Source organism: Muscardinus avellanarius (assembly GCF_963383645.1).
Source record: "Muscardinus avellanarius genome assembly, chromosome: 22".
In the NCBI taxonomy this organism is placed as follows: Eukaryota; Metazoa; Chordata; class Mammalia; order Rodentia; family Gliridae; genus Muscardinus; species Muscardinus avellanarius.
In genome coordinates, this window is record NC_137808.1 from 5,321,282 (window position 1) to 5,344,008 (window position 22,727).

Here is a 22,727-nt window from a genome sequence, read left to right on the forward strand (position 1 = left end):
CTCGGGTACTGCCCCTGTGACAAGTCTCCCCACCCGCAAAGCTGTATTTTTTTTTCCTCTGGCTGAGATAAGAGCAGTCCTTGTAAAGTATTTTTCTACATGGGGTTTCTTAGGGCTCTTGGGAAGCACAACCCGCGAGCAGACTGCATCGCCAAGGCCATCTGTGGTCTGTTTGGGGCCCACGTGTAAATTCTTGTCTCACTAGGGGTCGCCAGTGATTGTGGGGGCCTCAGTACTATTGGGATTTTTTAAAAAATAAAATTATTTACATCTGCCTGGAGTAGGATGTTTGCTTTGTTTTTTTCTCAAACCATTGACTGGCACAGGTCAGCTTCTATGTGGATCTTGTGCTGGGCGTGGTGGCACACGCTTGTAATCCCAGCATTTGGGAGGCCGAGACAGGAGGATCTTGGTCTGTGGACAGCCTCAGCTACTTAGTGAGGCCCTTTACAACTCAGTGAGACCCTGCTTCAAAATAAGGAATAAAAAGTAGGGCTGGGGGTGTAGCTCGGAGGTCGAATGCCCCTGGGTTCTATCCCCAGACCTGCAATATATATGTGTGTGTGTGTGTGTGTGTGTGTGTGTGTGTGTGTGTGTGTACATATATGTATGTGACACCTCGCTAGCCTTAAGTTCATTCATTCGAGAAGTCTGCCATTTATATTATTATCATGTGCCTGGTATAGCCCTTGAGCATACAACATGGACAGAGACCTAGTAAGCAAACGATCAGGTATAAAGTACCGTGCAGAAAACCTTGGGTGCCCCATGCTGAGGTATGCTAATCCAAAATGCTCTAAAATATGAACCTTTCTTTTTTATTTATTTATTTTTGTGGTACTGAAGGTGGAACCCAGGGACCTTCTACCTCCGGGCTATACTCCCAGACCTATTTAATACTTTATTTGGAAACAGGGTCTCACTAAGTTGGTGAGAGCTTCACTAAGTAGCTAAGGCTGACTTTGAATCTGAGCGATCCTCCCGTCTCAGCCTCCCAAGTGCTGGGATTACAAGCGTGCGCCACCATGGCTGGGTCTAAACCTTTCGTGTGTGTGTATGTTACTGGGGATGGAACCCAAGGGGCATTCTACCTCCAAGCTACACCCCTAGTCCCATTTTTTATTCTTTGTTTTGCAACAGGGTCTCACTAAATTGTGGAGGTTCTCACTAAGTAGCTGAGGCTGGCTATGATCCTCCTGCCTCAGCCTCCAGTATTGGGATTACAAGTGTGTGCCACCACGCCCGGCAAATCTGAACCTTTCTGAGTAGCCACATGATGCCAGAATAAAAAATTCCACACCTGATGTCATGTGCCCAGCCAAGTCAAAACACAGGTGCACTAAAAATAGTGTTTAAAATTACCTTCAGCCAGGCATGGTGGCACATGCTTGTAATTCCAGCATTCGGGAGGCAGAGACAGGAGGATCACGGTTCGCAGACATCCTCAGCTACTTAGTGAGGCCCTCTGCAACTCAGTGAGACCCTGTTTCAAAAAATAAAAAGAATAAAAAGAATAGGACCATGGGTATAGCTCTGAGGTACAACGCCCTTGGGTTCCATCCCCAATACTGAAAAAAAAAAAAAAAATTACCTTTAAGCTGGTGCACACCTGTAATGCAAGAACTTGGGAAGCTAAGGAGGCGGAGACAAGAGGATGGCATAGGTTCGAAACCAGCCTCGGCTACTTAGTGAGGCTCTCAGCAATTTAGTGAGACCCTGTTTCCAAATAAAACAGAAAATAGGTCTCGGAGTATAGCCCAGAGGTCGAAGGCTCCTGGGTACTATCCCCAGTACCACAAAAATTAAAATATAAAGAAATAAGAGCCAGGTGTGGTGGCACAGTCCTATAATCCCAGTACTTGGGAAGTTGAGACAAGAGGATCACAGGTTCAAGGACAGCCTCTGCCAGTAGTGAGACGCTCATCAACGTACGGAGAACCCTGTTTCAAAATAAAAAATAAAACAGGGCTCAAAGATAGAATGCCCCTGGGCTCCATCTCCAGTATCTCACACACAAAAATAAATAAATAGAACACAAGGCTGGGGTGTAGCTCAAAGGTAGAAAGCCCCTGGGTTCCATCCCCAGCACCACAAAAATAAATAAAATTACCTTCAGCTGTGTGTATACGGTATACAGAAAACAGAAATGTATTTCATGTTTTGACTTAGGGTCCCAAGATAACTCATTATGCAAATTTTTTTGGAGGGGGTGGTACTGGGGGTGGAACCCAGAGGCTTTCTACCTCCGGGCTATACTCCCAGACACTATATATATAATATATTGGAAACAGGGTCTCACTAAGTTGCTGAGAGCCTCACTAAGTAGCTGAGGCTGGCTTCGAACCTGCGATCCTCCTGTCTCCGCCTACCAAGTGCGGGGATGCCCGGCTCATTATGCAAATATTTCAAAATCCAAAACAATTCCCAAATCTGAAACCCTTCTGGTCCCAAGCGTTAGTCTCCACCCAATACCTACCTTGGAAGGTCAGCCTGGGTCGGACTAAAGTTCTTTATAAATTGTAAAGCGATAGTCACAATGTACAGGAAAAACTCACCGCAACACACCTCACATGTCTTGGATTTTAAAAAGGAAATGTTTATTGTCATGTTATAAGGTGATTACAAACTGCTCTAAAAAAAGCAAAGATGAATTTAAAATATTGATATACAGATTTATCTAAAAAGCAAAAGAGGAAAAAAAACCCCTGCCAAATACAGGGATTCATATCGTAAAACATTGATACGCAAAAGCTTGGATACTGCAGGGCTGAAATACACACCAAGGATCTTGTTCAAATACAAGTGTTCCTCCTCACGTTGGTTGATTTGTTTTTGTTTTTTTTTTTTACAAAAGTTTAAAATATCTTAAAAATATTTAAAAGTCTTAAAAAAATGTCCTGATGAGCCAGACATATTTCTGGAAGGAGACAAAACCCACGGCCTCTGCTTTTTCTTGTGCTAAATTCAGAGTCCCAGGTGTTAGGAAATGGGAAAGATTAATTGGGTAGGGGGAGAAGGAAAAAAAGAAGCAGCTACCATCTCAATTTAAAACCAAATAGATCACAAGATGTCCCATTCTTTGGGGAACATGCCGGAACATGTCTGTAGTGACACTTTCAAGGGTACAATGAAAAATAGCTTCCCTACAAAAAAAACAAGATGTGCTGTGAGGGGTGGGCATGGCTGGCGAGGGGTTGGCGGGGCCTACTTGCTGGAGAGGTATTTACAACATTGTGTGGACCTGGGGCCGAGCTCCACAGGACCGCGAGGGGCTCTATCTCTCTCTCTCACTCTCTCTCTCTTAGGTCCTCTCTTTCTCGGCTTGTGTCTGAGTCTTGGGGAGAAGCGAGGCGCCTCTGCCCTCCGATGGGCACCTCTGCCTTTAGACCGGCTGCCCAGGGCGCTCCCCATCAAGAGGGGAAGGGAGGGAGATGCTGGTGGGCCGAGAGGTCAGGGCAACACCTGTGTGATACAAGAATGCCCGGTGCTAGGCAAAGGGCACGTTCGGATCCGTCCCACGCTCTGCCAAGTCTTGGGGGTGGGGGGCCCGGCCTGGGGGACCGAGGCACTCCCCACAGCTGTCCCAGGTCGCCTCTGTGCACAGGAAGAAATCCTGCTTAGGGCAACTAGCTTTGCTGGGCCTCCTGTGAACATGGGGTTCTCAAAGCGCCCTGAGGGTGGGCTACTCACCCGGCCCTGGACACCGGGGCCAGGGAATCTGCCCTCGCCGGGGCTTGTCTTTGGTTGTAGGGGGACTTGGGACTCATCCTCAAACACACTCGCCCCTCACCATGAGAACCGATGGCTGGAACTGACCCAGGACATCCGGTTTCAGCCAGGGCTCACAGTGCCCAAGTCCCAGCTGCACCCCGGGCCTCAGTTTCTCCGTTTGTAATGAGGGCGTTGGATAACGGGCCCCTTCTCTTGCCGGACACTAGGGACCTCCCTCCACTGTAGCTACTAAGTGGGGGCCCATGGGTGAGAGTTATCCTGGGGACCCCGCCCACTCCTACACCTTAAAAACACACGCACACTGACACCCCAAACATCCTTCAGGCGCCTGCCTCCATTTTCTGAATGGATCTGGCCCACCGGGCTGTGTGTGGGCCGCAGACTCTCCGAGCCGTATCAAGCAGAGAGCTGGTGAGGACTGTTGCCTGTTCTCCAAGAGGCAGGTGGACCAGTCTAGAGCTCTAAGTTTCACTTATATGGAGACAGAAAAGACAATTACACATGGTACCCACAGAGCCAGTGGGCTGGGCCAGGGGTTCGGAACCGAAGGCAGGTGCCGGGAGGTTGCGGAGATGGGCCCGGGGCAGCGGCAAGCCTTCCCTCCAGGCAGGGCCTGGGGACTTGGTCTGTTTTTGAATCTTTGGTCTAGAATTTGGTCTGGAAATCACAGCAGGCGAGGCCTGCACCTCAGGCCATCTGCAGACTGTTGTAACGCGTTCACCAACCCCAAATACTGGAGCCCGTGGAGGGGCCAAAAGGGCTTCACTATACACCCCCAGACAGCCACGGCTCGCCAGGCCCCTCCCCACTCATCACCTGCCTTCGACCGACAGGGGTTAGTTGAGTACAATTTCACAAGATAAAAGAACAACAGGTCACATTGAGACTCGTGCAAGTACAAACAAGACATCAGTGCATCCATCAAATGAGACCCAACGGCGACCATAAATACACAAGAAAACAGGTGCACGTTAGTGTTGGTGGTGCCTTGCAATCGGACTGGGTGATGTTTTGGCAGAGGGTGTAGCTTTGGAAACAGATAAACGCACAGTTGTCGGAGACAATAGGCTCAGGATTGCCCGGAAGAAGGGGACACTGAAGGACCCCCCCTGCTCCCAGACTTGGGGAGGAGGTGTCCAGGATTCCGAGAACCCCGGCTCTGAAAGCCCCAGCCTGCACAGCCCTGGAACCTTTGTGCATGATGGTACCTCTGGGTAGTTTAGACTGTGAACTCGGAAATGGCATTTGCATGGCACAGTTTAGGTTCGGGTCGGGCTGGGGAGGAGTGTGTCGCGCTGGGCGCTTTAAAGGTGTAGCACCTTCTCTCCTGGTTCAGAGAGGAACCCTGCGTGAGACTGCGGGGTCCAGCCAGCTCTGGGGTGCCGGCCCCCCCAATGCAAAATCCCGCCCGTCTGCAAAGCTCTCCTCCGCCCTCTCTCTTCGGTCCCCATGGAGTGAACGCCCCACAGCTGCGGGGGGCGGGATGTGGAGCAGGGATCACTGGGTGCACGCCGCCTGAATCCAAGACCCAATTTTTGAAGCCGCTCCTGGTCTTCCCTTGCTAGGAGCCGGGGTAGCCCCAGGGTGGCATTTTTAACAAAAGCTGGTCAGGAGCCCCCCTGGCCTCTGGCAGTGATCACAAGACTGAGAGCGGAGAGGCGAGTTAAAAATATTACCCCAGTCCCAAAGCCAGGCCCATCTGAACGCTCAGGGCCATATCTTTTGGTCCCTTCCCCCTCAAATACTCGGGGACTCCCTAGAACCTGCTATGACCCCAACCAAAGCCCACCTGGCAAGCCCCAGCTGCTCCCGTGCTGGCTGCAGGTCTTTGCCTGAAACATCCCAGAAAGGACCGTGGTCCCCCTCGCCTGGTCCACCGGCACCGGTGCTCCCTCATCTCTGGAGACCCATGTTTCTCCCAATTCCATCTCAAGAACAAAGGAGGAGTCGTCTTCGCCCGGGCTGCAATGGCTTCTGCGCTTAGATTACGCTCAGTTCCAGCGAGCCCTTCGGTGCGGGGGGCTGGGTCATGACTTTGGCATTTCTCTTCTTGGCTAAGATAAATGTCTCCTCACGTGGCTCCACACTCCCTTCCCCCTGGGTCTGCCCAGCCACTGGGCCTTTCTCAGACCTCTGCTATTTTCTCCCAGCTGAACCAGGTTTGGGAAGGAGCTACGCCTTTAAGACAGATCTGCTGTGCCACAAAAATTCTCCACCCCCGCGTTCATTTGTGTCTCCATTTGGGGGCAGAAATTTCTGCCAGCTCTACAAGCACCGAAGAATTGCTTTTGAAAAGGAGATCTATTGCTGGCGAGAAGATTGATTCAAGTGGTAAACGTGTATGACAATCTCTAGGTGTAGATGTAGTTCACACGTACAAAAAAAAAAAAAAAAAAAACACCCCCCCCAAAAAAAAAACCCCAAATTTACCGAGTTCCCATAAAATACATCTAATTCGGTATGAAAGCTCAGCCTCCCCCCACCCCTCGGGACACGTGCCCCGCGGGTTTTCTTTTTGTACAAAATATCCCCAAATCAAAACAAAACAACACACACGCACGATACACACACGCGCACACACACAGAGTAACGTTTTTCTGTGACAAATTAAAAAAAATTTTTTTTTCCTAGTGCAAATATAAAGCTCTGTAAACCTGGTCCTATGGAGAAACTAATGTTAGTAAACGGCAGGAGAGCGCCGCCCCGTGGCCCGCCAGAGCTCACATCATGGTCTCCACCACGATGTGGGTGGGTTTCATGAGCGCGCTGCCGTTCAGGGCCATCCGAGAGTTGTAGGGCGTGGCGCCCTCCCGCTCCACGGCCCAGCGGTTGGGCTCCCTCGGGGTCAGCAAGTACTTCACTCTCTACAAAAGAAAGACTAGGGTTAGGTCAGCAAGTACTTCACTCTCTACAAAAGAAAGACCCCAGTTAGCGGGCCATGAGCCGGCCTCATTCCCGTCTGCCTCCCTCTGAGCATCTGGTGCTCTGTGTGGCATTTCGCCACCGCCCGCCCTCTCTGGATCTCCCAAATTTTGTCCTTTTTGGGAAATACAGGAACGGACCTAAAGAGCTTTCAAGAAGCTGTGAGGCCCCCAAGTTAAGACAGTAGACGTCTTACCCAACCCTTGTGGACACACAGCCATGGGGGCCTCGGCACCTCTGTAGGCTTTGCTCTCCTTTGAAGCTTAAACCTGCCTCCCTGGGATGCCCCCCACCCTGACTTCTCCCGCCTGCAAAGCGGCCCAGTTTCTGCACCTGTGTGCCTCTGGTCTTAAGCCTTCCATGGCTCCCACCTCTCCCAGGGAGGAATGCCAAACTGCTCCCTCAAGCTATATTTCTTCTCTTGAGTTTATGTTTTTTTTTCTTTTCTTCTTTCTTTTTATTTTATTTTGGCGGAACTGGAGATGGAACCCAGGGGCATTCTACCTCCAAGCTATACCCCCAACCCTATTTTTGATTCTTTACTTTGAAACAGGGTCTCACTAAGTTGCAAAGGGCCTCACTAAGTAGCTGAGGCTGGATGTGAACTGTGAACCTCCTGTCTCAGCCTCCCAAATGCTGGGATTACAAGTGTATGCCACCATGCCCGGCTTTTTTTTTTTTTTTGGTGGTGGTACTGGGGGTGGAACCCAGAGGCTTTCTACCTCCAAGCTATACTCAGACCTATTTTCTATTTAATTTGGAAACAGGGTCTCAGTAAGTTGCTGAGAGCCTCACTAAGTAGCTGAGGCTGGCTTCGAACCTGTGCGATCCTCCTGTCTCAGCCTCCCAAGCATGGGGATTACACATGTATACCACCACACCCGGCCTGCCTGCCTGCCTTCCTTCCTTCCTTCCTTCCTTTCTTCCTTCCTTCCTTCCTTCCTTCCTTCCTTCCTTCCTTCCTTCCTTCCTTCCTCCCTCTCTCTCTCTCTCTCTCTCTCTCTCTCTCTCTCTCTCTCTCGGGATCAAACCCAGGGGCGCTCTGCTAACAACCAATTTTACCCTGAGCATTTATTTATTTATTGGGGATTGAAACCAGGGACATTCTACCTCTGAGCTACACCCTCACTAAGCTGCCAAGGCAGTCCTCAAACCTGTGATCCTCCTGTCTCGGCCTCCCAAGGACTGGAATTCCAGGTGTACACCAATGGTACTCAGCTAGACTTTGTAACTTTAGGGCTGAGAGACCCCTGCTGGTGTCTGAGCTGCCCCTTTCCAGAGGGGGACCAGGGGCTGGCTCTTGGGCAGAGTGAGTGCTGTCCTCCAGGGCACTGCCTGATTATACAGTCAGCGAAGGAACAAACTCCCTCCAAGGACGCCCAGAAAATCAGTGGCAGAATCAGCCTGGACCGCAGGACTCCTGCCTCCCAGACCACCTCAATCCAGCAGTTACTCAGCCTGAAGGAGGTCAGCGGTTACAATAAATAAAACAACCCGACTCTGACCCACTTTCTTGGCATTTACATTTAAAAAGCTGCTCCAGCCGGGGCGTGGTGGCGGATGCTTATAATCCCAGTACTTGGGAGGCTGAGACAGGAGGATCCTGGTTCGCAGACAGCCTCAGCTACTTAGTGAGGCCCTCTGCAACTCAGTGAGACCCTGTTTCAAAATAAAGAATAAAGCCGGGCGTGGTGGCGCACGCTTGCAATCCCCGCGCTTGGGAGGCTGACACAGGAGGATCGCACAGGTTCGATGCCAGCCTCAGCTGGCTTAAGAGACCCTGTTTTCAAATAAAATATAAAATAATATAAAATAGGTCTGAGAGTGTAGCCCAGAGGTAGAAGGCCCCTGGGTTCCATTCCCAGTACCACCAAAAAAAAAAAAAAAAAAAAAGAATAAAAATAGGGCTGGGACGTAGCTCAAAGTTTGAATGCCCCTGGGTTCCAACCGCAGTACTGCCTAAATGAATGAATAAATAAATAAATAAATGAATAGATAGATAGATAGATAGATAGGGCTGGGGATATAGCTTGGAGGTAGAATGCCCCTGAGTTCCATCTCCAGTCCCACAAAAACAACAATTAAAAAAAAGACTGAATTCTGGTCCTTCCCTATGTCTTTAGGACCCCAGGGACCCTCTTGGCTCAGACAGACTCCAGTTCCGCATCCTCCTCCCTGTCTGCCTCCTCTGCCCCCCACCCCCGGGACCTCCAGGGCCCGCTGGGAGGAAACCGAGCCAGCCCAAGGGGGAGCAGGCCCCAGGACATCCTGGCTCCAGATTTTTTCTTTTTTTAAAGAGGATAACAATAAAAAACAGCCCAGAACAAAACAGTGCAGACTTGGCTTGGGGCCCAAGCCCAAAGGTTAAAAGGAGATTCAGAGAAAAGAATTTCTTGGAAAGAGCCCGGCCTCTGCCAGGCCTGGAATCTCCGGCATGGTGGGAGGAGTTTCTCAGAGGGGCTGGGGAAGAGAGGGGGCGCCCTGGGGGCGCCTGGCGGGCACCGGAGAGAGGCGTCTCCTAAATCTGGCTCTGGGACAAGGGAAAGAGTGGGGCTCGCTTCCCAGAACCCCGTCTCCTGCTTCCCAGGCCCCCAGCTCCCCACTAGGATGAGGCGTCCAAAGCTGCCGGGCCCTCTCTGGCCCGCGCCCACCTCCTGGGCTGCGCGGACTCCTGGGCACAGTTCCCCCGGCCCACGGGCTGCTCTGACACCACCCTGGAGCCCTCTCCCACGGTGGGAACCAGACTCCATTTCTGGCTTCCCACAATGCAGTCTGCGGCCCGCCGTCTTGACCACCCCGTCAGGTAAAAAGGAGGGACTGAGGACTCAGAGAGGGCGACTGCACTGCCTGAGGTCACACAGCAAAGCCTCGGCCTCCCCTGTCCCTGGCCACGGGGCCCGCGCCGGGCACTCACCACACGCAACGGCCCCTCCGTCCGGCAGAGGCGGATGACAAAGACCAAAGGAATACACACCATCGACGACAGGGCCAGACACCAGCCCAGCCCGATGGCCCAGTTGGGATACACATAGACTTTGTTGTAAGTCAGGGGTACGTACTTGGCGATAGAGAAAATAAAACATCCCTGTGGAGAAACGGGGCGGTCAGCATGGCGCCTGGGCCCTAAAGATCTCCTTCCCAGCGCGAATCCAACCAAGTCACCTGCTCAAGAGCCTTCTGTGGCTCCTCAGTACCTTCAGGGCAGCGGAGGTCCCGTGTGGCCAGCTGTGAGCCCATCCCCCTGCCACGTTTCAACATGATCTACCCACATTCTCTCTTCAGCTCCTCTACCCCACGTCTACACCACAGCCCCCGAATTCCTTCCAGCTCCGCCGAGGATCTCAACGCAGGCTGCTCCCTGGGCTCGGCGGCTTTTCTCCAAAATTCTCACCTTAAATTCATTGATTGATTGATTGATTTGTCCTGGGGATTGAACCCAGGGGCATTCTACTTCTGAGCTACACCCTAAGCTGATCGATTTTTAAATTTCTTATTAGTGCATTGCGGTCCTAGATCTTAATGGAATACAAGATGGCAGAGGCAGACACACACACATCACCCAGTGAGCCCTTCCCCAGGTCCTGCCCCCCAGCCTGACGATAATGATCATGATGATGATAATTATTTGTGGGTCTAGGGATGGAACCAAAGGATATTCAACCTCTGAGCTATACCCCAGCCCTATTTTTTTAATTTTTTTTTTTTTTTTTTTTTTTTGTGTGTGTGTGTGGTACTGGGGTTCCTGGAAACCCTTTTACCTCTGGGCTACACTCCCAGACCTCTTTTATATTTTTATTTGGAAACAGGGTCTCTTAAGCCAGCACAGCTGGCTTCAAACCTGTGCAATCTTCCTGTCTCCGCCTCCCAAGCGCAGGGATTACAAGCGTGCGCCACCACGCCCGGCTTATTCATTTATTTTTGAAACAGGGTCTCACTGAGTTGCAAAGAGCCTCACTAAGTAGTAGCTGAGGCTGTCCGTGAACTGTGATCCTCTTGTGTCAGCCTCCCAAGTCCTGGGATTACAGGTGTGCGCCACGCCCGGCTTGCCCAGGGTCTATCTACTTGACTTTCCAAACGCAAATTGAGCTCACGGGTTCTAGACGGATTTGAGAAAGGCTATGCTCTCAAGCACGGGTCCCCTAAGTTTCTCATCACACCCTCTTTTAGAATGCCTTGCCTTTGTACAGGCTGGTTTCTCTGCCAAGAACACCTTTCCCGTTTCCTCCTCCCAACAACTCCTATTCACACTTCAAAGCCCAGCTCAAGGTCACCTTGGCCCATCCTCTCCCAGGGAGAGAGCTGAAGCTGGGCTTATCCCCACAGGAGGCTGAGCATCCTGAAAGACAGGTGAGCAGGTACGAATGTCCAACCCACAGCTTAGCAGCGATTCCCCAGAGCCAAGTACTCACAACACACAGGACGGGAGTTATAACAGCCCAGCTGCACTTCATCCAGGGTCCAGGCCGATAGCCAATCATGTCCTCAATACCGTCGTACAAGTTATCACCGCCTGCAAGAGACAGTAGTGTGCGCTCAGACAGCAACCCATGCCAGCTTCACCTGGAAATGAAGCAGGAAGGGCGCCGGAGGGTCTCTGGGACCCGATCCGGGCCTCTGCAACTAACTCCACACCTGCAACCCTCAGAAAATCAAATGCAGCCGGGCGTGGTGGCGCACGCTTGGAATCCCAGCATTCGCGAGGCTGAGACCGGAGGATCACGGTTCGCGGACAGCCTCAGCTACAGAGTAAGGTCCTCTGCAACTCGGTGAGACCCGGCTTCAAAATAAAGAATAAAAAATAGGGCTGGGGGTGTAGCTCGGAGGTCAAATGTCCCTGGGTTCCATCCCCAATACCGCAAAAAAGAAAAAAAAGAAAAAGAAAAAAGAAAAAACAAAGAAAATCAAAGGCAACTGGGGCGCCTCTATTTTTCTGGCAATCTGAGACAGACTCCGGGTTCAGGCGTGGCTGGTCTAAGGTCTCCTAGAGAGGTACCAATGGACCCTTTCTGGAGTCTAGAATAACAACAGTCTACACTTGTCAAGAAGTAATTCCACGCGTGGCGCCTGTAGGCTTGAGATGAGCATAATGGGGGCTACATGGGGTTATTTGCATAGGGAAGGGGCAGATTTTTAGGAAGACAGTCTAGACAGGAGAACCTTTCAGTTAAACTCCCTGCTCCAAAGCCGGGCGTGGTGGCGCACGCTTGTAATCCCCGCGCTGGGGAGGCTGAGACAGGAGGATCGCGCAGGTTCGAAGCCAGCCTCGGCTACTTAGTGAGGCTCTCGGTAACTTAGTGAGACCCTGTTTCCAAATAAAATAGAAAATAGGTCTGGGAGTATAGCCCGGAGGTAGAAAGCCTCTGGGTGCCACCCCCACCGTACCACCAAAAGTAAATAAATGAATGAATTCCCTGCTCCTAAAGCGTCAATGTAGAGAGGCCCAGAGGAGAAGCCTGAGAAAGGCTGCACGGCAAACGGTACTCACCATATAGCCAGGCAATTACAAAACATTCGAAGAATGCAACCCACAAGAGGCATACACCACTAGCTGCATAGTAGTCAAAGAGTTGAAACACATACATGCCACCCTGTCATGGGAAAGACAAAAGACAGCCGGTTAGTTTTGGGGGTGGGGTCTCTAATTCACTTCATATGTAAAGAGCTCTAGCAAATCATTAAGATTTTTTGAGCCGGGCGTGGTGGCGCACGCTTGTAATCCCAGCATTTGGGAGGCTGAGACCAGAGGATGGCGGTTCGCAGACAGCCTCAGCTACTTAGTGAGGCCCTCCGCAACTCAGTGAGACCTGGTTTCAAAATAAAGAATAAAAAATAGGGCTGGGTGTGTAGCTCGGAGGTTAAATGCCCCTGGGTTCCATCCCCAGACCCGCAAAAAAAAAAAAAAAAAAAAAAAAAGATTTTTTTGTGTATGTGTGGTCCTGGGGGTGGAACCCGGGGGCTTTTCTACCTCCGGGCTACACTCCCAGACCTATTTTCTATTTTATTTGGAAACAGAGTTGCCAAGAGCCTCACTAAGTAGCTGAGGCTGGCTTCAAACCTGCGCTCCTGTCCCCGCCTCCCAAATACTGGGATGACAAGAGTGCGCCACCACGCCCGGCTAGCAAATCAGTAAGAAATAAGCATCCTGAAGGAAAATGGGCAGAGATTAGGTAGTACGATCACGTACACGTATGAAAAGATCCTCCGCTTCACGTCTGACAAATTTAAATACTCGCTGAAAGCAACCTATCTGAGAAAAACGTAAGCAACCTATCTGAGAAAAACGATGGGTCCGCTGAAGGTTGCTTCCAAAGAAGGTCCTTCAAACCAAACGAAGCCGGCATAAAACGACTCATCACACCCAGCTACTCAGCGTGTGGACTTGTGACTCGACTTTAGTGGGGTATTTTCTGACAGACACCTCGGAACAACTTAACTTTCCTTTCCTTTCCTTTCCAGTCTTTTTTCTGCCCTGCCTCTTGCTGGACATGTCAAGCCAATGCCCACTTCAACATTCCTGCACCTTGCCAATCTTGGCTTCTCTCCCCACTCCCTTTTCCTTTATTTTTTATTTTTTATTTATTTATTTTTGGGAACTGGCTATGAAACCCAGGGGCATTCTACCTTCAAGTGACACTCCACTCTCAGCCCTATTTTTTTTTATTCCTTATTTTGAAACAGGGTCTCACTGAGTTGCAGAGGGCCTCGCTAAGTAGCTGAGGCTGTCTGTGAACCGTGATCTTCCTGTCTCAGCCTCCCAAATGCTGGGATTACAAGCGTGTGCCACCACGCCCAGCTATCTATCTATCTTTCTATCTATCTACCTATCATCATCTAATCTATTTATCTATCATCTATCTATCCATCCATCCATCCATCTAGAAACAGCCTCACTACAGCTGGCCTCAAACCTGTGATCCCCCATTTCCCCTCCAAGTACTAGGATTCGAAGTGTGCGGCACCACGCCCAGCTCTGGTCTGAGTAGTACACACTTCACTGTCAACCAGCCCCTGCCCCCAGCTCATCGGCGAGGTGCCGCGAGCAGATTTTATGGGGGGTCAGCACTGACCGTCAGGCGCGGCCTCCGAACTGGGGCAAAGGCCCAGAGCCTCCTCACTCATCCTCCCACCCAGCCATGGCCCTGAGAAGGGTGGTCAGGCACTAAGCCCTCTGCCCCACGAGGGAACACCTCGCGCCCCACAGGGAGCACCTTATCCCACAGGGGGAGCACCTTGTGCCTCGCTGGGAGCACCTTACTCCACAAGGGGAGCACCTTGCACCTCATGGGGAGCACCTTTCCCCACAAGGGGAGCACCTTTCCCCACAAGGGGAACACCTTATGCCTCACAGGGAGCACATACCCCACAAGGGGAGCACCTTGCCCCACAAGGGGAGCACTTTGCGCCTCATGGGGAACACCATGAGCCTCAGGAGGAGCACCCTGTGCCTCATGGGGAGCACCTTGCCACACAGGGGGAGCACCCTGCACCCCGCGGGGCACCTCAGCCACCTACCTCCGTCACCATCGTCAGCCCCAGCAGGTAGCTGATGCTGCATATGATGGCAATGAAGATTTCCCGGCGATAACCCTTCCTTAGGAAGGACGGGTAAAGGTCAACCAAGGACGTGATCTGTCCTTCGACTTCAACAAACTGAGGAGAGAGGGAGGAAAAGAATGGTTGAGCAGCAGAGACGCGGAGAGGAGAGGCCAGCCGTGGAGCCAGACGAGGAGCCATAGACCCGCGCCACACACTGCTCACCAAGCCTGCCTCGGGAATGCCTGTCACCCGGCTCAGAAAAGCTGCTTTCTAGAGAAAACATCCTCTGCCCGGGATGCTCGGGGATGCATGCTGTTGCCATGACAACCTCCCTCTTTGGTCCTCTCTAAAGGAAAGGGTGATGGGATGCTCCTCTCTGGGCCTTGAATGCCAAGCCCATACTTGATGGATGGGTGGGCCTTGGTGCTACTTCCTGGGTGACGCAGGGCCCGCCTGGGTCTCAGTTTCCCATCAGTAGAATGGAAGCCAATTTTCTTCTTCTTTCTTCTTTTTCTTCTCCTCCTCCCCCTCCTCCTCCTTCCCTCCTCCTCCTCCTCCTCCTCCTCCTTCTTCTTCTTCTTCTTCTTTCTTCCTTCTCCTTCTTCTTCTTTTCCCAGAACTGGGGATGGAACCCAGGGGCATTCTACCTCCAAGCTATATACCCCCAGCCCTAGTTTTTTTTTTTTTTTTACTCTTTATTTAGAAACAATGTCTCACTGAGTTGCAAAGGGCCTCACTAAGTACCCGAGGCCGTGAACCGTGATCCTCCTGTGTCAGCCTCCCAAACACAGGGATTACAAGCACATGCCTTTACACCTGGCACATGGCAGTTTCTAATCCTTTGGACATCAGAGGCTGGCCAGGCAGGCTTGCACGCACGCACGCACGCACGCACACACACCCACACACACGTATATGTGTGAGCCATAGATTCTTGCTTATGACTCCAGAAATCCACCCCTGGGTTTCCAAAGGTGGGAAAGGTGATTTGAAAAGACATAGGTAATATTCTCAATGGACTCCTACTTTTCCCATCTTTGTGCCTAAAAAATTTTTTTATTGAAGATTAAGTCCAGGGGCACTCTATCTCTGATCTGTACCCCCCAGCTCTTTTTGTTAACTAATAAGTTAATTAACTTATTTATTTATTGTGGTACTGGGGGTTAACCAAGGTGTTTTTTTTTTAATTTTTTATGGCACTGGGGATTGAACCTAGGGGCATTCTACCTCTGAGCTATACACCCAGACCTATTTTTTATTTTTATTTTGAAACAGGATCTCAGACAGGCATGGTGGCGCACGTTTATAATCCCCGTGCTTGGGAGGCAGAGATAGGAGGATCGTGCAGGTTCGAAGCAGCCTAGCTGGCTTAAGAGATCCTGTTTCCAAATAAAAATATAAAAAATAGGTGTCTGGGAGTGTAGTCTAGAGGTAGAAGGGTTTCCAGGAACCCAGTACCACAAAAAGAAAGAAAGAAAGGAAGGAAGGAAGGAAGGAAGGAAGGAAGGAAGGAAGGAAGGAAAGAAAGAAAGAAAGAAAGAAAGAAAGAAAGAAAGATAGATCTCATTAGGTTAAGGGTCTCACTACTTGTTGAGGCTGGTTTTGAACCTGTGATCTTTCAGTCTTAGCCTTCCAAGTACTGAGATTATAGGTGTGTGTCACCATGCCCAGCTGAATCAAGGGGTAATTCTACCTGAGTTGAGCTACACTCCCAGCCCTATTTTTTTTTTTTTAATTTCGAAATGGGCTATTTAGTGAGGCCCTTTGCAATTCAGTGAGACCCTGTTTCAAAAATAAAAAGACTAAAAAATAGGGCTGGCATTGTAGCTCAGAGGTACAATGTCCCTGGGTTTCATCTCTGGTACCACAAACAATAAATAAATAATAGGGCTGGGGATGTAGCTTGGAGGTAGAATGCCCTTGGCTTCCATCTTCAGTACTGAAAATAAATTTTTTTTTTTTAAATGGGGTCTCTCTAAGCTGCCCAGGTTAACCTTGAACTTATCATCCTCCAAGTCTCACCTTCCCAAGGACTACGATAATAGTCCTTGAACCACTGGGTCTGGCTCCCAGCTCTATTTTATTTATTTATTTATTTGTTTATTTTTATTTTGCAACAGAGTGTCGTGAAGTTATCACATGCTGGCCTTAAACCTGTGAGCCTTGCGCTTATTGGTTGATATTGGAGATTATGCCATTACGTGGAAAGCTGTCTTTGTAAGTAGTACCCTAAAACCTCGCTCTCTGGACCTATGGCATAATTTCTCTAACCCATGGCCGATCAACGGTTTCAGATTGCCAAAGGCCTCTCCCTGCCTCTATCTTTTGGGGCCTGTGCGCACGTCTCAGCACGCAGCAAGGTCACACCGGTCCAACTTTGAGGATAAAGGGCCTCTAGAAGCATGTACGTTTGTCTGGCTACATCCAGACCGCCCTACCAAGCACAGCACCCTCCCAGGCTGACCTGGTTGCTTAAAAGGTTGAGAAGTGCCAGGCGTGGTGGCGCACGCTTGTAATCCCCACGCTTGGGAGGCTGAGACAGGAGGATCGCACCTGTTCGAAGCCAACCTCAGCTACCGAGTGGACCTTTTTGGCCTGTGACTGGTGTGTCCAGCCGAAGGGATTTTGAACCTAAATAGCAACCCAATCCTAGAAAACCTGTAGATCAAAAGTCAAACTTCAAAAGTTAGAAACAAAGATGCTTTACTGTGTGTGTGTGTGGTCCTGGGGGTGGAACCCAGGGGTTTTTCTACCTCCAGGCTACACTCCCAGACCTATTTTATACTTTATTTGGAAACAGGATCTCACTAAGTTGCCGAGAGCCTCACTAAGTAGCTGAGACTGGCTTCGAACCTGTGCGATCCTCCTGTCTCAGCCTCTCAAGTACTAGGATAGCAAGTGTGGGCCACCACGATTTGTTGTTTTCCTTTTTTTTTTTTTTTATTTTATTTTGGTGGCACTGGGGTTCCTGGAAGCCCTTCTACCTCTGGGCTACACTTCCAGACCTATTTTTATACTTTTTTTTTTTTTTTGAAACAGGGTCTCTTAAGCCAGCGCTGCTGACTTCGAACCTGCGTGATCCTCCTGTCTCCACCTCCCAAGCGCGGGGATTACAAGTGTGAGTCACCACGCCTGGCTTGCTTTCCTTTTTTTAATGGAGAAACTGAAGACAAGAAGAGGCAGGGCTGCCATGATGGGGTCACCCCTATCCAAAATTGGCACAAACACCCTCCTTTGCAAGTAGGATATCTATAAGATAGATAGGTAGGTAGGTAGATAGATAGATAGATACATCTATCTATCCTGGGTACAGCTGAGTAGTATTCTACATCCTTTGCCTGTGTGAGGCCCTGGGTTCTATCTCTAGCATTGCAAAAACAGAACAAAACAAAACAAAACAAAAAACCAAAAATACCAAAACCCCCAACAGCATGGCCTGGGATCTGACCGCCCTGCCATCTAGAGAGGAGCTGATGCCCCATCACGGCACTGACATTTCCGGGACCTACAAAACCCTCCCCTTCTCCATTTGCTCCTATCACAAATAGGATGCAAAAGAGGGGGTCCCGATCCTGTTGCCAGGGACCCAGGCGCCTCCCTGTTCCTCCCGGGCGCCCAGCAACAGAGGCTGGACCGCCGCCTGTGTCCATTTGAGTGACAGTGGGCAGGTGGTCAACAGCCGAACCTCAGGGTCCACGCTCGTATACAGGGTGAGGAACACGCGGATCCCGAGTCTTGACCAGAGGCCTAGCTGAGGGGCGGCTGTCCCCAGCCTGAACTCTGATTCCTGGGAGAGAAAATCTAGTAAGTGACCCTCCATCCCTGCCGCTCAGAAAGCAGGTTTCAAAGCCTATCTGGGCGCAGGGAGATGGCGCGCTTTGCCACTCATTAACTTCTGTCTTTGTTTACCGTTTTCTCTTAGAGCTTTGGAAGAAGTTCTAAAGGATGTTGAGCGGGGCCTCCCAGGGCCAAACTCACGAGCTGGGATGATGGACGGCGTCCCCTTGCTTGTGTACACAGCTCGAGTCTATCAACAAGCTGCTTAAGGGTGTTGTTTTCCATGTCCAAAATGTTTTCATCCTGCCTTCTCTGCTAATCCCGGTCCCTTTCTGCCAAATCCTCCTCTGCGTCTGACCCTGCGGGTCCCTGCCTCCTCCCTCCGGACTCGCTCTCCTCTGCCTGACCTTCGAAGAAGTTTCTCCTACTCAGGGCTGAGCCCCAGGGTCCTACCCTGGCCGGTGCCTTTGAAGAGTAACCAGGGGATCTCCTGAGCTGGCCCCAAGTTCTGCCTGACCGAGGGTCATGATTTTTATTTATTTTTTATTTTTATTTTTTGGTACTAGAGATTGAACCCAGGGACCTTCTACCTCCAAGCTACATTCCCAGTCCTTTTTATTTTTTTAAATTAATTGTGTGTGTGTGTGTGTGTGTGTGTGTGTGTGTGTGTGTGTGTGTGTGTGTGTGTTACCAGGGACTGAACTCAGGGGTATTCTATCTCTGAGTGACACCCCCAGCCTTTTTTTTTTTTTTAATTTTATTCTCTCTATTTTCGAAACAAGGTCTCACTCAGTTGCGAAGGGCCTCGCTTAGCAGCTGCAGCTGAGGCTGTCTGCGAACTGCGATCCTCCGGTCTCAGCCTCCCAAATGCTGGGATTACAAACGTGTGCCACCACGCCTGGCTTTCAGTTTTTATTTGAAGCAGTGTCTCACTACATTGGCTGGCTTCAAACCAGCATTCCTCCTGTCTCAGCCTCCCAAATACTGGAAATTACTGGTATGTGCCACCACGTCTGGCTAAGCAGTATGATTTTGGGGTCTCTTTTGTCTTTCTTTCTGAGGTAGTGGGGATTAAACCCAGAGGCATTCTACCTCTGGGCTCTACCCTCTTATTTTTAATTTCAAAACATTGTCTTGCTAAATTGCTGAGGCTAGCCTCAAACCTGCAATCCTTCCTGTCTCGGTCTCCCAAATCCTGGGATTACAGATGTGCTCACCCGCACCTGGCTAAGTGTCATAATTTTTTTCTTTGCGGTACTGGAAGTGGAACCCAGGAGCATTCTACCTCTGAGCTCCACCCCCAGCCCCATTTTTCATTCTTTATTTTGAAACAGGGTCTCACTGAGTTGCAAAGGGCCTCACTAAGTGGCTGAGGCTGGCTGCAAACTGTGATTCTCCTGTCTCAGCCTCCTGAATGCTGGGATTATAAGTGTGCGCCACCATGCCTGGTTTACCATCATGATTTTTTTTTTTTTGCGGTACTGGGGATGGAACCCAGGGGCATTCCACCTCTGAGCTACACCCCCAGCCCTGTTTTTTATTCTTTATTTTTTATTATTATTATTATTATTATTATTATTATTATTATTATTATTAGTGGTACTGGGGTTCCTGGAAGCCCTTCTACCTCCGGGCTACACTCCCAGACCTATTTTTTACATTTTTATTTGGAAACAGGGTCTCCTAAGCCAGCGCGCGCGGCTGGCTTCGAACCTGAGTGATCCTCCTGTCTCCGCCTCCCAAGCGCAGGGATTACAAGCGTGCGCCACCACGCCTGGCTTTATTCTTTATTTTGAAACAGGAACTCATTGAGTTGCAAAGAGCCTCACTAAGCAGCTGAGACTGGCTGCAAACCCAGATCCTCCTGTCTCAGCCTCCCGAATGCTGGGATTACAGCATTCACCACCACGCCTGGCCACCTCCCGCTGTGAATAAGGGGGCATCGGGGAATTGGGGCTCCCACAAGGCCGGCGGCCCGCGCACATACCTGGCTATCCAGTCCGAGCAAGAGAAGCATAATAAAAAATAGAATGGACCAAAATGTCGGGAGCGGCATCATGGTCACAGCTTTTGGGTAGGCGATGAAGGCCAAGCCAGGACCTAAAGAGAGAAAACGGGGAGGGGGAGAAGGGAGGAGAGGGCTCAGCGACCACGCCGCTCAGAACCCCGGGCCTCGCACACAGACACCTGGATCTGAGGTGGGCCTCCCGAACTCGAACCCCAGGGAGGAGCCGGGTCTACACTGCCACCTGGGCGAGAGGCTGGGCTAGCCTCGCTTTCCTGGGGGGATGTGCCGGGGCGGTTCAGGAGGGGCCCCGTTTTACCATCTGTCTCCTACGCAACACAATTGGGCTCCTCACAGACACAACTCCGTACAGACACGGGTTATCTGGGGCGGGCCAGAGACCGAGGTCGTCTGGGGGACCCCGGGGTGGTGGGGGGAAGGAGGCCCTCCAGCCTCCTCCTGCGCCAAAGCCACCTGGCAAGAATGGTGGGACGGAGACAGGGGCAGTTCCCCCCAAGCCCTCATTTGCAAAGAAAAAGATTCTCTATTTTTGAGTTAATGGCAAAAACATCATATACGTGAAAAGAAGAAAAGAATAAAAAAAAAGAAAAACACAGAGCCGGACGTGGTGGCGCGCACTTGTAATCCCAGCATTTGGGAGGCCGAGACAGGAGGATCGTGGTTCATGGACAGCCTCAGCTACTACTTAGTGAGGCCCTTTGCAACTCAGTGAGATCCTGTTTCAAAATAAATAATAAAAAATAGGCCGGGCGTGGTGGCACACGCTTGTAATCCCCACACTTGGGAGGCAGAGACAGAAGGATCGCGCAGGTTTGAAACCAGCCTCCCTAGCTTAAGAGACCCTGTTTCCAAATAAAAATATAAAAAAGGTCTGGGAGTGTAGCCTGAAGGCGGACGGGTTTCCAGGAACCCCAGTACCACCACCAAAAAAAAAAACAAGAATAAAAAATAGGGCTGGGGGTGTAGCTCGATGGTAGAATGCCCCTGGGTTCCATCCCCAGACCCGCAAAAACAAAAACAAAAACAAAAAAAAAACCAACAACAGAAAAACACAGAACAATGCCCAAACGGAGCAAATGTTTCTTCGAGAGGGCGCTTTTATGGCGCCTTCTCTCTCCTGTCTGCGATACACAGGAGGCCGGGGGAGGTGACCACGGGTCACATTCAAGTCCTTCTCCTGCTATTTCCACTGTAAATAGTCCCAGACCCTGTTGGGGACTCAGTTTCCCCAGCTGAAAAGTCGGGGGACAGTAGTCGAGCCTTCTCAGATTAAAGTACTCAGAAACAAACACCATTTCCCCAAAAAAGGGTTCTGGGCTTTCCAAGAGTTGATTCAGACACAGATTTGAAGCAGAGGGGGAGACAGGGGTCTCTGTCCGCTATGGGACAATCTCTCATAGGAATATTCTGGAAATAGAGAAGTTTCTAGACGTGTCTCTTCCTCCTGCATCCAAAACGCCCGAAAACAGATGCCAGAGGAGATACAGCAAGCTTGTGGGCTCTTGCAAAAGAAAGCAGGCCTGGGCTGAAAAGATAAAAGCAAAATCGACCACGATGAACAAAACTAAAATCAAGAAGCCAGAAACAAATCAAAACAAAAGAAAACAAATTAAAAAAAAGGGAGGGGGCAAAGAGCAGCAGAACGGGAGCTTTTTCAAAGCGAAAAGCAGAAACCAGATGAGTGGTTTATTAAAAAAAAAAAAAAAAAAAGCTCACAAAAACAAACTAATTTTTGCAGGAAGTTGGGCCCCAAAATCACAATAGACGGCGTTAATGATCTTGAATGTGGCGCGGGAGGGCGCGTCTCTTTCACAACGCAGAGTCCACTCAGCCTTGTGACTAAAACCACATGAGATGCTAGAACGTTCCCTGGTGGGAACGGGGGCTCTTACCAAAGCCGCTGGAAGAGAGACGGGTGTGAGGGATGAGGGATGAAAACTGAATTCGGAAAAATATGCCCCCCCGACCCAGGACCCTGTGAGACGCCTTTGGAATCAGCCAAAATTGGAATCAGAAGCTATACGCCGCGTCCACGTCGGCAGGGACCCCCCACCCCACGCCGCTCTGGTCCCCAACTTTGACACAGCTCTGGCCCGTAACTGGTCAACACCGAGCGTGAGAAATCAACCTGGTGATTGACAGACAGATGTAAAACGGGGCCCCCCCGGCCCCCCCAGACGCCGGGGCCTCGTCAAGATTCTCGTTTGCCTCCGTTTCTGTTTTTTGGTTCTGCCTTTCTCTAGCGGGCCCCTGGGACGGGGTCTGGGCCTTTTCCTGTAAGCACATGGCTGACCTCAGGAGGGGAGAGAGAGAGAGAGAGAATCCAGCTAGCCGAGGCCGCGCCCAGCTCTGCTCGGCTACATAATTATCTCGTCCAAATGCACTTTTGCTCAATATGGTGCTTATTAAAAGCTTATTAAAGAAATAATCGCCCTTGGCTACTCAGACATCACCACAGGGAATAAACGGCGAGGTCTCTGGAGTGGACGGGGTGGGGGGGATACAGAAAACACCTTGGCTGTATAGACATCTACAAAGATAAATCTACCTGTCCACAGAGAAAGCTCTGTTTTATATAACTTATCTACACTTCCAAATGCCAAGTACACTCCAAACGACAGGAATTTGTTCCACTGAAAGAAAACCATCTGCAAGCAAGGGAGGGGGCCATAGGTTGCCCTGGGTCCCCCCCCCCTTTTTTTTTTCCCGGTACTTGGGGTGGAATCCAGGGGCA

The 22,727-nt window shown here is 50.4% G+C and overlaps 1 protein-coding gene across 2 annotated transcripts in view; it reads right to left on the reverse strand.

Moving 5' to 3' along the window:
- Positions 1-6,452: 6,452 nt before the first annotated feature.
- The window catches only part of SLC6A6 (solute carrier family 6 member 6), a gene marked incomplete at both ends in the record, with an annotated part of 39,643 nt that continues 23,368 nt past the window's right edge, over positions 6,453-22,727 (reverse strand). For both annotated transcript variants that reach the window (XM_080718019.1, XM_080718018.1), the window contains 6 exons: positions 6,453-6,596; positions 9,569-9,739; positions 11,064-11,164; positions 12,140-12,242; positions 14,167-14,304; positions 19,955-20,067. In XM_080718019.1, coding sequence (XP_080574145.1) covers positions 6,453-6,596; positions 9,569-9,739; positions 11,064-11,164; positions 12,140-12,242; positions 14,167-14,304; positions 19,955-20,067 — 770 coding nt within the window. The remainder of the gene's footprint in view (positions 6,597-9,568; positions 9,740-11,063; positions 11,165-12,139; positions 12,243-14,166; positions 14,305-19,954; positions 20,068-22,727) is intronic.